The sequence below is a fragment of the Periplaneta americana genome, chromosome 16, assembly GCF_040183065.1.
Source record: "Periplaneta americana isolate PAMFEO1 chromosome 16, P.americana_PAMFEO1_priV1, whole genome shotgun sequence".
Lineage (NCBI taxonomy): Eukaryota > Metazoa > Arthropoda > Insecta > Blattodea > Blattidae > Periplaneta > Periplaneta americana.
This window is the reverse complement of record NC_091132.1, coordinates 158,651,050-158,665,911: the sequence shown is the minus strand read 5'-3', so window position 1 is coordinate 158,665,911 and position 14,862 is coordinate 158,651,050. Positions and strand designations below refer to the sequence as shown.

General features: G+C 36.8%; 1 protein-coding gene across 6 annotated transcripts in view; it reads left to right on the top strand.

Annotated features, from left to right (window-relative positions):
• LOC138691559 (zinc finger protein ZFP2-like) overlaps positions 1 to 14,862 on the top strand; it is a 54,410-nt gene that overhangs the window by 18,985 nt on the left and 20,563 nt on the right. Inside the window, exons 1-3 of one of the 6 annotated variants that reach the window (XM_069813623.1) lie at positions 8,529 to 8,768; positions 12,562 to 12,647; positions 14,319 to 14,456. In XM_069813623.1, the coding sequence (XP_069669724.1) occupies positions 8,756 to 8,768; positions 12,562 to 12,647; positions 14,319 to 14,456 (237 nt within the window). In that variant the 5' untranslated portion in view covers positions 8,529 to 8,755. Of the gene's footprint in view, positions 1 to 8,528; positions 8,769 to 10,770; positions 12,324 to 12,561; positions 12,648 to 14,318; positions 14,457 to 14,862 lie in introns of those variants that run through there. The other 5 variants (XM_069813627.1, XM_069813625.1, XM_069813626.1 and 2 more) reach the window with 5 other exon arrangements.

Sequence of the window (14,862 nt, the reverse complement as noted above, 5' to 3'; positions counted from 1 at the left end):
TCACACTCCCGCAAACCTTCTGGTGGCCTTTTTAATTTTTAAAACTTACAATTTTCCCAGCTAAAAGTATATTCAGTTGTGAAATTTTTTATCTGTGAAGATAGTCGTGTAAGAATTGCAGACGTGCTGCTGTAGAAGACGTCCTGACTTCAGTACCCTCTGCTTGTTCAATAACGTATTCAGGAAGTGCCCATTATTTGGTCGATAACATGTCCAAGTTCACCACTAATCACCACGGACATAAAGAATTTTCGAAATGTTCAGTTCGTTAGACATTAGAGTTTTCTTTTGGATTGGGATTCGGCGAATACGAACCGTCATAACACAGTGTGGATTATTGCACTCAAAACCGCGAAACCAAGTGGCCCGGGTTCGAATTCCGGTTGGGGCAAGTTACCTGGTTGAGGTTTTTTCCGGTATTTTCCCACAACCCAATACGAGCAAATGCTGGATAACTTTCGGTGCTGGATCCCGGACTCACTTCACTGGCATTATCACCATCTCATTCAGACACCAAATAACCTAAGATATTGATAAAGTGTCGTAAATTAATCTACAAAAAATATAATATCAGCCACTCTAGGGAATCAAACTACAGTTGTGTTGTTTTAAATGTTATATTTATGTATTTGGTTTACAAATGGAGAGGGTCTATGCTCAGTAATATTCATTTTGAACTTACATAGTAATTACAGGAAGTAAAGAAAAGTAGGGATCAAGGAAGATGAACTGCAGAAAACTCATAAAAACCTTATGAACAGGAAGAAAAATGAGCAATTTTTCAGAAAATGGTAATTATCTATAAGTACTGCTTTTGATTTTTCATGAAATTAATATTTTAAAAATACTGATTATTATTCCTAATGTGAAAACACTTAGAAAAAATGAGCGGAAAACATTCGTATTTAGATTTATTATATTTACTTTACTTGCTGTGTTTGATGCGTAATAAGAGGAGGGGCTGGCGACTGGAACAGTTTGGCTGAGGAGCATGCAATGCCAGCGTGATCCTAGAATTTATTTCCTCTTGTACATTCCAGATCAAATCATGAAGTTTCTTTCGTGCTCCGGTTACACTTCCTGTATATACGAAGGTTAGGTTTGGTTAGGTTAAGTCCATACCTGTGGAGTAACGGTCAGCGCGTCTGGCTGCGAAACCAGGTGGCCCGGGTTCGAATCCCGGTCGGGGCAAGTTACCTGGTTGAGGATTTTTCCGAGTTTTTCCCTCAACCCAATACGAGCAAATGCTGGGTAACTTTCGGTGCTGGACCCCGGACTCATTTCACCGGCATTATCACCTTCATATCATTCAGACGCTAAATAACCTAGATGTTGATACAGCGTCGTAAAATAACCCAATAAAATAAAAAAAATTGGTTAGTTTAGGTTTTTATTAATCAAGTTCACGCATGCACAGACAGCCAAGATGATCCTATCGCGAGCCGCACGTGTATAGGTCGATGTTTGATGACGTCACAATTCGATATTTGATTGTTTTCATTTTGTCTCTGTTATTTTAACATTGCTTCTGGAGATGGAAGGAGCCAGTGGCGTGTGGTGATAAATAATCCTGGTGGTGCACAAATATTTATTATGATTATGATTATCATATTATTATTATTATTATTATTATTATTATTATTATAGGTACTAACCACGACATAACTACTAATATATGTTATATATGTAGATATAGATAGCAAAGTAAAGTGTTCAATTTCTATTGCAGCACACCGTAAATAATATTGTTTTCGCTATATTGCGTTTTATAACACAGTTCACACGTTCACAAGCATTCGATACGTGTGTCGTCTCATCAGCCTTAACTGCTAAAAGTCAGCAGCTTTCTTTATTTCTTTGAAATCTCATCATGGCATACATCAAAATGGCTTGAAGAACTTCGTTCTGTATAGTGTTTGGTGTGCTCTTAAACACTGTTCCTCTTTCCAAATGTTCCTTAAGAGTGCGTCTAATTCAGAACTGAAATTGATCAGGCCAAGAAAAATACTAGCGTTTAAAGATGAGTTTCCCTCTTCGTGACCTCTTAAAGCAACAAAACCGCACGCACATATCTGTTCCTGGTAACTTTATCATTGTGAAGTGCAACAATCCAATTGTGTCTATATGTTTGTTTGACCCAACACTGCTAATTTAACATTATTGTTGAGTGTGCAGCTGAAGAATCGTGTTTTTATTTCTTTCATTCATGTGCTTCAAATCAATCATACCTACAGAACGATAATCAAAATTATTTTGTTACTACGCACAGTCCTACATTCAAACAGAAGAATAAATACAATTCATAACACGTAGCCTACTTGTTTTTGTCAATGAATGTTCGCCGCCGAACAATAGGCAAGGAAAACAAAATACAGCGTCTTTTATATTGCAGCCACATATTGTATTTTTCGTAAGTCCGAATGTTGAATTTTCTTGTCACTTCTCTATTACTATTCTTCGTCACTTATAATTTTAATTCCTGTGTACGTCTACCCATCTTTTTTTTTTTATCTTTTCGTGTAAAGTTCTTACAGAAAATTACATATTTAAAAGATTTTGCACACTATTCATTGCAATATTTATGATAGAACGGGCCAAACAGCGACTGCAGAACACATCTGAAAGTGCTCCTAACCCCTCTTACGCACATTGTACTGGCTCCCTAACATGCTCCAAAGCCTGCCAGTGAAACTCTACTACTGCGCATGCTCGAATGGAACAGTGTGCCGCAAGTGTCGAGTGGTAAACCTAAGTCCCAGGCGTCAACAAGACCAGTACACGTGCAGCGTTATTTTTACATAGTAACGTATTATAATAAAGAATTATGTCGCTCACATAGTCTGTTGCAGCTCATTGATATACAGTAAATTTTAAAACATGTGTTATTTGAAGAGGTGGTGCACTGCTCCTGTGCTCCTTAAGAGAAATCGCCACTGGAAGGAGCGTGTTCTACATCTCGTGATGATGTGTCGTACTTATACGTATTTACGGATATCGTATATTTTGCAGAGTTCATGTTCAAGAGCTCATATCCCGATCATCGTGAGCGCATGTATTATTTTTATTTTTTCATGGAAGTGGGAGCAATGTATCCACCTCTTCATTAATGTAAAGTAAGTGATCGTAGTACTTACTGAACTGTTTCGTCGTTGACATTGGTTAGGTTACACTAAATTAGCTGAGGAATGTGAAGTTCATTGTTATTATAAATTGAAAAGTAATTTTGAATTTGTCTAGATATTTAAAGTCTTTTTCATTTTTGTTTTTGCGAATTTTTTGTGTTTTGAATTTACTAGCGAAAATTGGGAGTTTTTAGATTTTTTCAACATAATCCAAATTTTAACATTTTCCACGTTTTTCTTTCATACTGTTTTAATTTTTGGGACAAAAATTGTTTCAATTTGAAACCCAGTTAAAACTTAATAGGTAGTAATATATTATTAAAATAGTTTTTCGATATTGGCATCCAAAAATTCTGCAAAACTCTCAGGTACACCATATTTATTGGCAATATTTTGACTGGAGGGACAGAAAAGAGCATAAATATTGAGACTACCCGGAGAAAGTAATTTTAAAGCATTTATTTATATCAAATTATTACGGTCTATGGCGGAATTGGTTGTAATCAGTGGCGGCTCGTGGGTATTGAATTAAGGGGGGCTGCATACAAAAATTAACCAAGCAGCTTATTTTATTTAAAGATTAGTTCCATGCGCGTTATCTTGTAGGTTGCAAACTTTTGAATCATCTTCTTATTAAAATCCGGTACTGTTGTCACGCCAGGAGAAGGCGGCTGAAGTACTTAGACGGGGCGGAGGGGAAACAGTTGCGCATGCGCACCGCGCTGTTCACTGCAATATTCCTGTTTCACAAACATCTACTGCACGTGTCTATGAGTCTTTGCGACTTTATGAAAATAATAGTGGGGTTTTTACTGTAGTGTTTTATTAGTTTCAACAAGACAATTGTTTTCAGTATACCACAAATCTTTTATTGCTTTAGTTATCCTTTGCTTTTCGTGTTAATAGTGTTGATAATAACATAGTTAATAGAATTTATGTTATTGTATTCTGTTATTTAGGTTTATAGTAGTTTTTTGTTTGTTGTAAATATGTCGACAAAGAGGAAACAAGGATTGACAATCTATAGCGAAGAAAGGAATATTATTAGAAGTGCAAAATAATTCTGTGATGAAGAAAAAGAACAACAGTGCCTTTGCATTCCTCTTACGAAACCTACAGCAAAGGTAGAAAAGTACTCTAATCTATCCACAAGAACAATACAGCGTATAAGGAATGAAATAAAAGACTGCACAGAAGAAAGTGCGTTGTCGACACCAGAGGGAGAAAAAAAATGTAAACGTCCAGACTACTGAAACGCAAATGTAGATGACTTCGACGGGAGATTGACAAAAAAGATATAATTGAGAATTTTTATTTGAAAAAGAAAGATGGCCACCGGCGTAGCTCAGGAGGTAGCGCGTTTGCCTGCTGATCTGCAGTTGTGCTCGGGAGTGAGTTCGATTCCCGTTTGCGCTGACTACCTGGTTGGGTTTTTTCCGAGGTTTTCCCAAGCGGAAGGCGAATGTCAGGTAATCTATGGCGAATCCTTGGTTTCATTTCGCCAAATACCATCTCGCCATCATCAATTCAATCGACACTGAAGAAGCTAGTAGTTATTACAATGTCGTTAAATAACAAGTAAAAATATAGTACCAAGCTGCAACAAACGTCTACCCTTTTACAAGAGAAAATTGATTTGAAATGAAAGACAACATTAAGACGAATACTAAAGAAAAAGGATTTCAGGGGGAAGAAGTGTGCAGCGAAAAAATTTGAGGAAAACCCTGTAAATTAGAATACGTGAAGATATCTACAGCAAATAAGAAAGCTTAGGAAAGTGGAAAAACCGATTTTGTATCTGGACGAAATGCGGATAGATAGGCGTACCAATTTAACGTTTCCCAAGTTCTGGCATGATAAAAATGTTACGGGAGTTTTGACTACCGTAAATGTGTCCAGAACACTCATTGTTGTTCATCAGGATGGGGGCGGTGGGGCTAATGGCTTTGTTGAGAGATTCGAATTAATATACACGGCTGGAACATAAACAGACGATTATCATGGACAGATCATACTCCAGAAATGTTTAAAAATGTGATAATGATAGTCATAGCGACAGCACCGAAGATGCGGAATCTTTTATGTCTGACTCCGTTCCCTTGTAGCCAAGTAAGTGGAGGAAGTTTTCAGGTCAGAGTGTAGCGTAAAGTTCCCCCGTCCCGCCTATCTACTCCCCGCGCCAACTCGTAGCGCGAAGACAGTATGTCGTGTAACATAGTCTTTACAATGGAAAACATAGCTAATGCGGTCAGTCTCTCTTCTCTCATCGTATTTCTAAGATAGGATTTTACTCTCTTCAAACACGAAAAGCAACGTTCTGGATCGGAAGTTGTCATTGGAATGGTGATAGCTATGCGTAGTAGTTTCACAACTTCTGAAAATGAGGCCTGAAAATTCTCAGATAGAAGACACTGCAAGAGCTTGACTGCGTCACTGATATTTCTGAATTCTTGTCTCTGATACAACACAGTGAGTTCCGTTTTTAGTTTGTCTTTATCGAACATTGGAAAAAGCTTCACACATACATTTAGGCCATTTTCAGGAAATGAGCTCTTGTAGCATTCCAATTTTTCTTGACACAGAAGAGAAGATAATATAGGATGATATATGAACGGGAATCGGGTGTTAGCTTGTGTGATAATGAGGTTACACTTTTTTGGCTGCCGCAACCCTTGTCTGAATCCCTTCGACCTTACGACGCTGCAAATTTTGCCGCGCCTGGAAACTCTGGATTCACGGCAAGGGGCAGCAGGGGGAGGGGTAAAACTAACGCACAAAGCATCCGAGACGGGACTGGCAGCTCCAGGGGAGGAAGTGGCTTCATCCTATAGTCCTTGTCTCTGGTTTCGCTCTCGCAGCACCAGGGGAGGAAGTGACTTCACTAACTATTGCGTGCATGTCAATGAGAGCGAAATTTTATAAAATTTTATAAAAAATTCGAGCCGCTAAATAGAGACTGTATAATAAATGTATTTCACAGCATAAACCGAGACAAGAGCCACAAATGTCTGGGGGTGCTGCAGCTCCGCAGCCCACCTTCGAAAGCCATCCCTGGTTGTAATAGTAATATAGGCCTACTTATATATGCCTCTGAAATTATTTTTCTTTTTCCTAAAATGAATGACAGTTTCGTTGGTTACATCTTTATTCCGGGGAAGTCATTAATATTATACACTATTGCAATAAAAAAAGGAGAAAGAAAAAAAACAAACCGTGTTGTGATGTCATATTTTAGTCAAGTTACAAGCGTAGTGATAAAGATTGTTTAACGCAGGGCCAGCTTCCATTCTATAAAATCTTATGGTATACCGGTTAATAAATAGCTTTGCAACTCGTAGAGACTGGGAAAGAACTGAAAAAATAATCCGAACCATACTCGTTGATTTTATAGGCAGTATTTGTCCCTAGAAGAATTACTTGACAAACTTACTTGTACCGGTAGAGTTGGACTTGATTTCTCTCAACGTTACGGCATGGTTTTTAGTTACTTACCTGTATTGTAGAGCCGTTCCCAATATACTTACTTTTGAGGAGAAATATAATGCATTGACATAGTTGTTTTAGCTGACGGTCTGCAGTATTAGTTACGCCTAATACCGTAAACTGGGGTAAAGAGGATCATATGTGTATTGTTCAACGAGTTAGAAAGAGAAAGATATAGAGCGGTCATTGCGCCGCCATGTTTGAAGAAAATTGAACGACCGTCGGTAATGAACTTATGCGCCCAAAACAAAGTGGGCGGGGTGATAACTGACATTAGAATCGCCAGCTATCTTAATTTCGTTTGCATAAATCAGTTAAACTGAAGTGGAAAAACCTAGTATTTCGTCAAATACGTGCTAGGAACTTAATCTAAACTTATGTACGCTAAATTTAAAACACTTGAGCTATTCCTAGAAGGAATGCTTAAAAGAATAACCTAAGCAAAATTGTCATGTAGTATGACAAGAAGTCCTAGCAAATATACTGAAGAAAATGTTAATATTCCTAGGTTCTTTTAATTGCGACCTGCAAGATTGCCTATAAAATGAACGAGTATGATTCGGATGATTTTATTAAACTGTTTTCCCAGTCTCTACACGTTGCAAAACTATTTACTATACCATAAGAAATAGAATGAAAGTAGGCCCTATCTGTAGTAAACAACCTTTACCTCCAAGCTTGTAACGTGGGTGAAACACGACAAAACGCGCTTTCAGTTTTTTTGTTACAGTAAAGTATAATTATTATCGACATGTGAACGTGAGGCCAACAGCCGGCTGGTCTGTCTGAGCCTTTCAAGGGCTGTGGCACCACAGATAATTATTAGCGTATAATTGAGCACCCACGTACAATAATGGGGTAAGTAGTTACGAAATATATTCATACTTACCCCATTATTGCACGTGGGTGCTCAATTATGTTCTTTCATGTCCTTCCAGTCAAAATACTAACAACAATACGACCTACCCCAGAGTTTTGCGTTATTTTGGATGCGAGTGTCGAAATACAATTTTAATATTTGATTGCTATTATTAGGTTTGAAACGGAATTGTAGCGGTTTTATCCATATTTAGTTTAACTTTATTACTAGTGAACCATTTATTTGATTAATCGTTTGTCTTCGAAATAAGCCTACTTCTTATAAGCTACAGCACATCGTCTTCTTGTATAAGCAGTGAGGACAGAAGGAGCAGAAATAAAGGATGCCGGTGTCGAAATACAGTTTTAATATTGTATTACTATTTGTTTTTGACTGGGTCTGAAACGGAATTGTATTGATTTTATGCGTATCTAGTTTAAGTACATTACCAGTGAACCATTTATTTTGTTTATGCCGGGCGTTGTTACACATTTATGCATGAAAAAAATGCTGCTAATTAACAAAACTATGGACGTAACTTCATAAAATTTACATGAAATATGATATATCAGTTGTCTTTTTCCTTTTGACATTGCAGTTATATGCAGCACACACAACAGGCATGTTTTTTCTTCGTTTTTTTGTGCTTCTTACCTCCGTTATACAACATTGTAAGCAGACGAATTTTTACAAAGGTGGGCGCTTAGCTCAGATCTCCCGTGTTTCGCGGTGGCACCGCAAAGAGCGCTGTACAGAACAACATGACCACTCTATAGTCTTCTCTTTCTAACTCGTTGGTATTGTTAGATAAGTCAGCGCCACAAGGATCACACATGCAAAGAAAACTATTTTTAGTGGCACTTATAGAAGAAAGGTTTTCTTTTCATGTGTGATCCATGTGGCGCTACCTTATCTAGGCAATACATATATGATCCACTTTACCACGTGTGTTCCTCTTTACCCCAGTTTACGGTACTAATATAAAATAATAAATATAATATTACAAATTCATTAAAGCATGTTCAGCGCTGTTGCCAATCTGGTGTTTTTGAAAGTCATCTGGTGCCATATTAAAATAATTAATCGCCTTAACGAAACTATAGTGGTTTGACAGTAATTTTAGTACCTAATCTTGAACTTTTGGAGAAAAGAAGAAAAATACTGATATCCAGGAAAGTAACCATTGCAATCGCCTCATAAAGAATAACCACACTTCACCGCCTTTACGAACCTTGGGTCACGAGAAGCGTTGTGAAGGGTCATTCCCCGACTGGAATGCCAGTTTCCTTGAATGCGTGTAACGGGTAAGCTGTAACTGTCGTACACATAATTGAAATTTAAATCAGTCGAATCTTGTCTGTCTTGGGTCTTGGTGTGCTATGGTTGAGTCTCGGTCGCAGCAAAGTTAGTTTCTGCCTGTTAAAAAGGTGAATCTGATTGTTTTAATGTGTGATAATATTGCAATAGTGAAGTATTAATGTAAATAGGGAAAACAATTAAAAATAATTATAATAGTTCATTATTATGGGGAAGACGCAGTATGCTCAATGAGTGGCGGAACCATTTAGCAGTAACCGCCAACCTGTTTTACCGTTTAAGCCGATAAATGAGAAATCGAAATTAGTGTAGGGGAAAATGGGACTTTTTATTGCAAAACACTGTTAAATTCAAACAACAGACCATCTCTGTGATCTATGCAAATCCGGGTTTCCCGATATCAAAGGAGCAGTTGATCTGAAGCTCCATCGTACAAAATTAGGGATATCCTGAACTAGCACCAACAGATAGCGCGCTTTGCGTGTGCATGTCTTCCGATATATAACACTGAGGATTTACGTAGTGTATTAGTACATTAAATACTCTTAAAAACAACTCAAAATGTCAAATTTTTGTTGTGTTCCTATATCTAAAAACCAGGGAAAACCTTTTGTCTTCATCCAAGTCCCGAAATATTCTGAATATATGGTTTAAACCTTAAAAAATTTAACTAATTAAATTGCGCCTCGAAAGTGCTAGCTATTAAACAAAAATAACTGCTTCAAGTAGGAATTGATAGCCACGGTTTCATTTTGGAAGAGGGAAAAGATTAGTTAAAAAAAAAACATTTACAACCACGACAGCAAGTTATATTGGCCTAGACTATATTCAGTACTTCTAGGAGTCTCCGAAGTTTACGACCGCAGTTTACTCTCGATTAACTGGGATGTTTATTATCCAGAACGATCCATAGTGAAATCCACTTCGTGAATAATGTTTTTAATGTGCTGTAGACTAATTATTAAAACCATATTTTTACTTCAAATTTTCAAAATCATCCTACATAGTATTCAAAACTACATATCCTTAACCTACAAAACAAAGGAATAATCGTATACTACTGCGATCATGTTATATCATCTTATCAAACATTGCATTTGATCTTTCCGCAACTAGAGAAAGAAATACGAGGAATTCAATGTCGTTAATCCCTTCCCTATTAAAAAAAATTGGTGGCTGCATATCCTGTACGGTATTTTCAACAATACTAACAAAGAGGCAATAACCACCTTGGACAAAGTTTTTTTTTTTTTTAACTCGTGGACTTCGTTCTCAAAGTTCTCGTTTAGGTTCATGAATATTCAATTTACTCGTATCTATCCCCTGCATACTGCAGATTTTCCCGTCCATCTCTTACAGGGAATCGCTCAGTATAATACAAGTTGACGCTATTATTTATTGTAAATTAAATTAAATTGAATTATGAGGTAATAAAATACTGAATTATATTAAATTATACTAGGTTATACAAAATAATTATAAATATAATTTGACACCCACAGAAAACCAACAAGCGGGAGAAAGTAATCAACTACTGTAGCTTATGACAATATAGCCCTACAACATGTTGTGCCGCATGGAACGCTTAAGATATCACTAATAGGAACCACATTTTGAACAATAATTGATAATCAGTGACTTACGAGATGAAGAGTATAGTTTGCTATTTGGTTAGAGCAATGACATTTCTATCACAAAACTGCTAGGAATAGTTATTACCTAGATGTTGATACAGCGTCGTAAAATAACCGAATAAAAAAAAATAGTTATTAGGTATTATTCTAAAGCGAAAAATACCACATATTTACAAGTAGTGGATTAAGACAGTGTAAAAGTCAATACGCAACGTGTATTATATTTACTAAGAATCATTACAGTAGGCAGGAAATGCTTATTTACTGAAGTTCTGGTGTTTTTTGGACAAGGATATAGCGCTTTCTCATTTTTCGGGTTCGTGACACTGATGTTCACGGTGAAGTGATCAATGAGGCCGTGACACCAGTTAACGTAATAAAATCGGGATGTAGAGGACACTGCATTATAAATCTATTTTTATCCTTTACATAAATCTGCGAAATACCATTTCTTGCCGCTATGTCTACTTTAATATAGCTGCACTGTAGCACTATTACTTTCATTTTGTGGTAACCTCAACTGGAGATCTTGTATGAAATTGTTTCTGTAGGTATCAGTAACAGTGTTTTAATTGGAGGATTTTGTGAGGTGCACAGGATGTTTTATAAAATTGTGATACAGAATATGGCTTTTCTGTAGCACGCGACATAACCTTTCTACTTGGGTAAGGTAACAGTGACTCCGTTTATTATTGTTACCGGTACGTTACAAGATAGGCCTATTTATATTGTAACTTTTTTTTTTTTTACTAAACAACAATGTAACTTTATTATCTCAACAATAATCCTTTCTACAATTCACCTTAAACGCTCTCGTCAACAATAGGATTTTCACTCAACACAGTATTCGTTATCGCACTCCACTGACGACAATAACAATTTACTTGGACTATTACGAACAACAATGAACTATTAATCTTAACTAATATTTACAAAGCACTATTTACAAAATCAGAACTGTCAGTTCTCAGTTCACAGTTCTTCTAGCTCAGTCACTCGAGTTAACAGTATCTCGAACCACAGACCTTCAGAGACAGTCCACTGTACTCGAACTCAGGTCCCTCCAACTGCGGTCCACTGCACTCGAACTCAGGCCTTCGGATGCTGACACAGTTGCGGACGCACACTCGAGTCGAACTCCGGTACACAAGACTGGCTTGCTCTGTTCACTGGCTTACTCACTGAACTAATCATGAATCGCACTCTGTCTGAGTTCCCTCGCGCTTCTACTTTTATAACCACAGCGACGTAGCCTGGAAAGTTCGAGTTATTTCGACGCGTGTGTACATTCTCGAATCATCTCGCACGCTGCTGCTCTTCGGACGGACTTCTGGAAGAGTCGGGAGGGTCCGTCCCCCCTTCACTCCGCACGCAGCAGTTGCGCGCGCACCCTCCCCTTGTCGCGTTGACGTAATACACCCCCTCTGCCCTTCAGCATGCAGATGCTCAATATACCAGCGTTTCGTCTGCCGCGTGCCCTGTCGGACGCGTGTTCAAACCCCGTTGCAGCTGTCACAATATTATATTCCTATTCGCGTTCATTTTGAAGTGTTGTACCTCTTTATTTTACGTGTTAAATAATTACTTTGTGTTGTACCTCTTTATTTCACGTGTTAATCACTTTTAGAATACCTCCATCGATAATTTTTTTTTCCAATATTAGCCATTTTTCTAATATTCAAGTCAATTTACGTTCTATATTAATTCGTCACATTCCAAACTACGGCCACTCTGAAAATTAGATCATTCTTCCACTACTTTTTATCGAAAAATCCGTAAGAAATCGAATAAAGTAAACCGCGAAATATACCAGGATTGCCTGAATCAATGGTTTCAAGTTCAAACGCACCAAAAACTGTTACACAGTCGATAAGACGGGATAATATGTCTCTTTATGTCTACCTGTCTGTAAGTAGGCTGTTTGCCTTAATTTTCATTTTTCTGTAATTGTGTACATTTAAACAACACTCCCAAATCATTGAAATATAAACATATTAGTAAGCATAATTATCCGTCTAATACTAAAGATATTGCTTACGTTTGTTGTGCACAGAATTATATTTTAACAGGAATCTAGTACTGATAAGTCTTTCTTAGTAGCTCAAATTCAGTACCGTAGACTTACATGAATATGGATTACTTTCAGTTATAATGGATCTGATCAAGATGGAACCAGATTTAGATCCTTTGGCTACGAACGCTGATCTAGAGGGAAAAAAGCCTTTGGCTGAGGTATGTTGACAGTAATTACTGTATGTTGTACATACATATTCTATAAGACAGAAATTTCAAATACATATTCAAAATAATATGCAACAGACATAAACTAAGTGAAACCATGCCTAGGAGTTTTATCTTATTCACCACCATGTCACATATAGCGTATGTGTCTTATTTTATTTACCTTTTTGAAATCTCATTGTTTCTTGATTTAAAGAATAGTTTACAACTAAGGGGGACACAAGCAAAGGGCTACAAGTGACATTCCTAAGAACATGAATTACATGCATCCAGGGCAAGCTAAAGAATCTAAAATTTTTGTAGCAAAGGGATATATTCTTTAACCATATCACACACTGAAATTGAAATAAAACATTTCACGGAACTTACGAAAGCTTAAGTCCTTTCAACCACATTTTCTAAAAAATAACAAGTGCACTTATAACCCTCTGCTTCTGACCCCCTCAACTGGATATAGTTATAATTTTTGGATCTCAAACGTCTGAATTTAATGTTCCTAATTATGTCAGGTGAAGAATACAATGCTTGCAGTTCTGCGTTGTGTAACTTTCTCCATTCTTCTGTAACTTCATTCCTCTTAGCCCCAAATATTTTCCTAAGAACCTTATTCTCAAACACCCTTAATCTCTGCTCCTCTCTCAAAGTGTGAGTCGAAGCTTCACAACCATACAGAATAACCGATAATATAACTGTTTTTTTTTATTCTAACTTTCAGATTTTTTGACAGCAGACTTGATGATAAAACCTTCCCAACCTAATAATAACAGGCATTTCCCATATTTATTCCGCGTTTAATTTCCTCCCGAGTGCCATTTATATTTGTTACTGTTGCTCCAAGATATTTGAATTTTTCCACCTCTCCGAAGGATAAATCTCCAATTTTTATATTTCCATTTCGTACAATATTCTGGTCACGAGACATAATCACGTACTGTTTCTTTTCGGGATTTACTTCCAAACCTATCGTGTTAGTCTTTAGTGCATCTCCTTACTTTGGCTCACAGTGAATTGGAAAAGCATCAGATAGAAACTGGTCTATTTTTCTCCAATATCTGTCAAATACGAAATATCTGATCAATAGTCGATATATTACGCCTAAAACCACACTGATTATCCCTAATAAATTCATGTTTAGTTATATAATTTTGAATGTTGTTTTTGTGATATACATATTTTATATTAGTGTGGTCCTTAATTTTGAGGTTTCGAAAACTGGAGTTCCCACATTTAGAACCTTTTCCATTATAAGAGTAATAATTTTGGTAAAAGGAGATTAGTTTTGGATAACTGTGATGGATTACTATCAAGATCTCGTAATCGCTATATATCATAATGCTAAAAGTAGCTTCACTCATTTTTACATTTGTTTTAATTTTAAAATGATGTGACTTGAATTTTGTACTGTTGTACTTAGTATAGAAAATTGTGATGCGACACCTATTGGAAGAAGTTACTTTTATACATCTATTCAAAAGAAATTATTCTTTTTGTCACCCATTACAGGTACCATCCAAGTATATATGGTATTCTTCTTTTCCTCTGTGCTACAAGTAGTGACCAAGTGTTGTCATATGGAACCAGAATGCAACCTGTAAATCCTGCAATATTGTTCAAAGCTGCAAATATAAATTACTCATTTATGATGTTTTTTTTTTTCTCCAGGATGTGAATTTATCGAATTTCCACTCCACTGAGATAAAGACTGAATGTGAGGACAACCGTTATGATGTCATATCAGATACTAAGGTTGAAGAAATTGCAGCGCCATTTGCTTTTTACTCTGTGAAGTGTGAAGCTAAGGTGAGTCTTGGTCATGCCTTGTGCTGGCTCTTCTCCCAATTTCTTATCCTCTAAGTTGCTTTTGAATAAGTAATATTAATTAAACGAGCGTTGAGCGACTTCCGCCGATTTTGGAATAGACACCGACGCACTTAGGTTAGGCTATGTTAAGTTAGTTTAGGCTTTTATTATCCCGTCAAGATGAAGGTGAAAGAGATTGAGTGTGATTTTTTGTTTTCTATGTTGTCAGTTCAAGTGCGTATGTGTCTATTCCAAAATCGGAGGAAGTTACTCAACACTCGTTTCACCGCCATATTACTTTGTATGCAACGAGAGTTATGATCGTTGGCAAATAGAATATTATCAATGCTGCTGCCATCTACAGGAAACTTACTTGAAAAAGCCGTCAAATCATATAGTTTCAAAA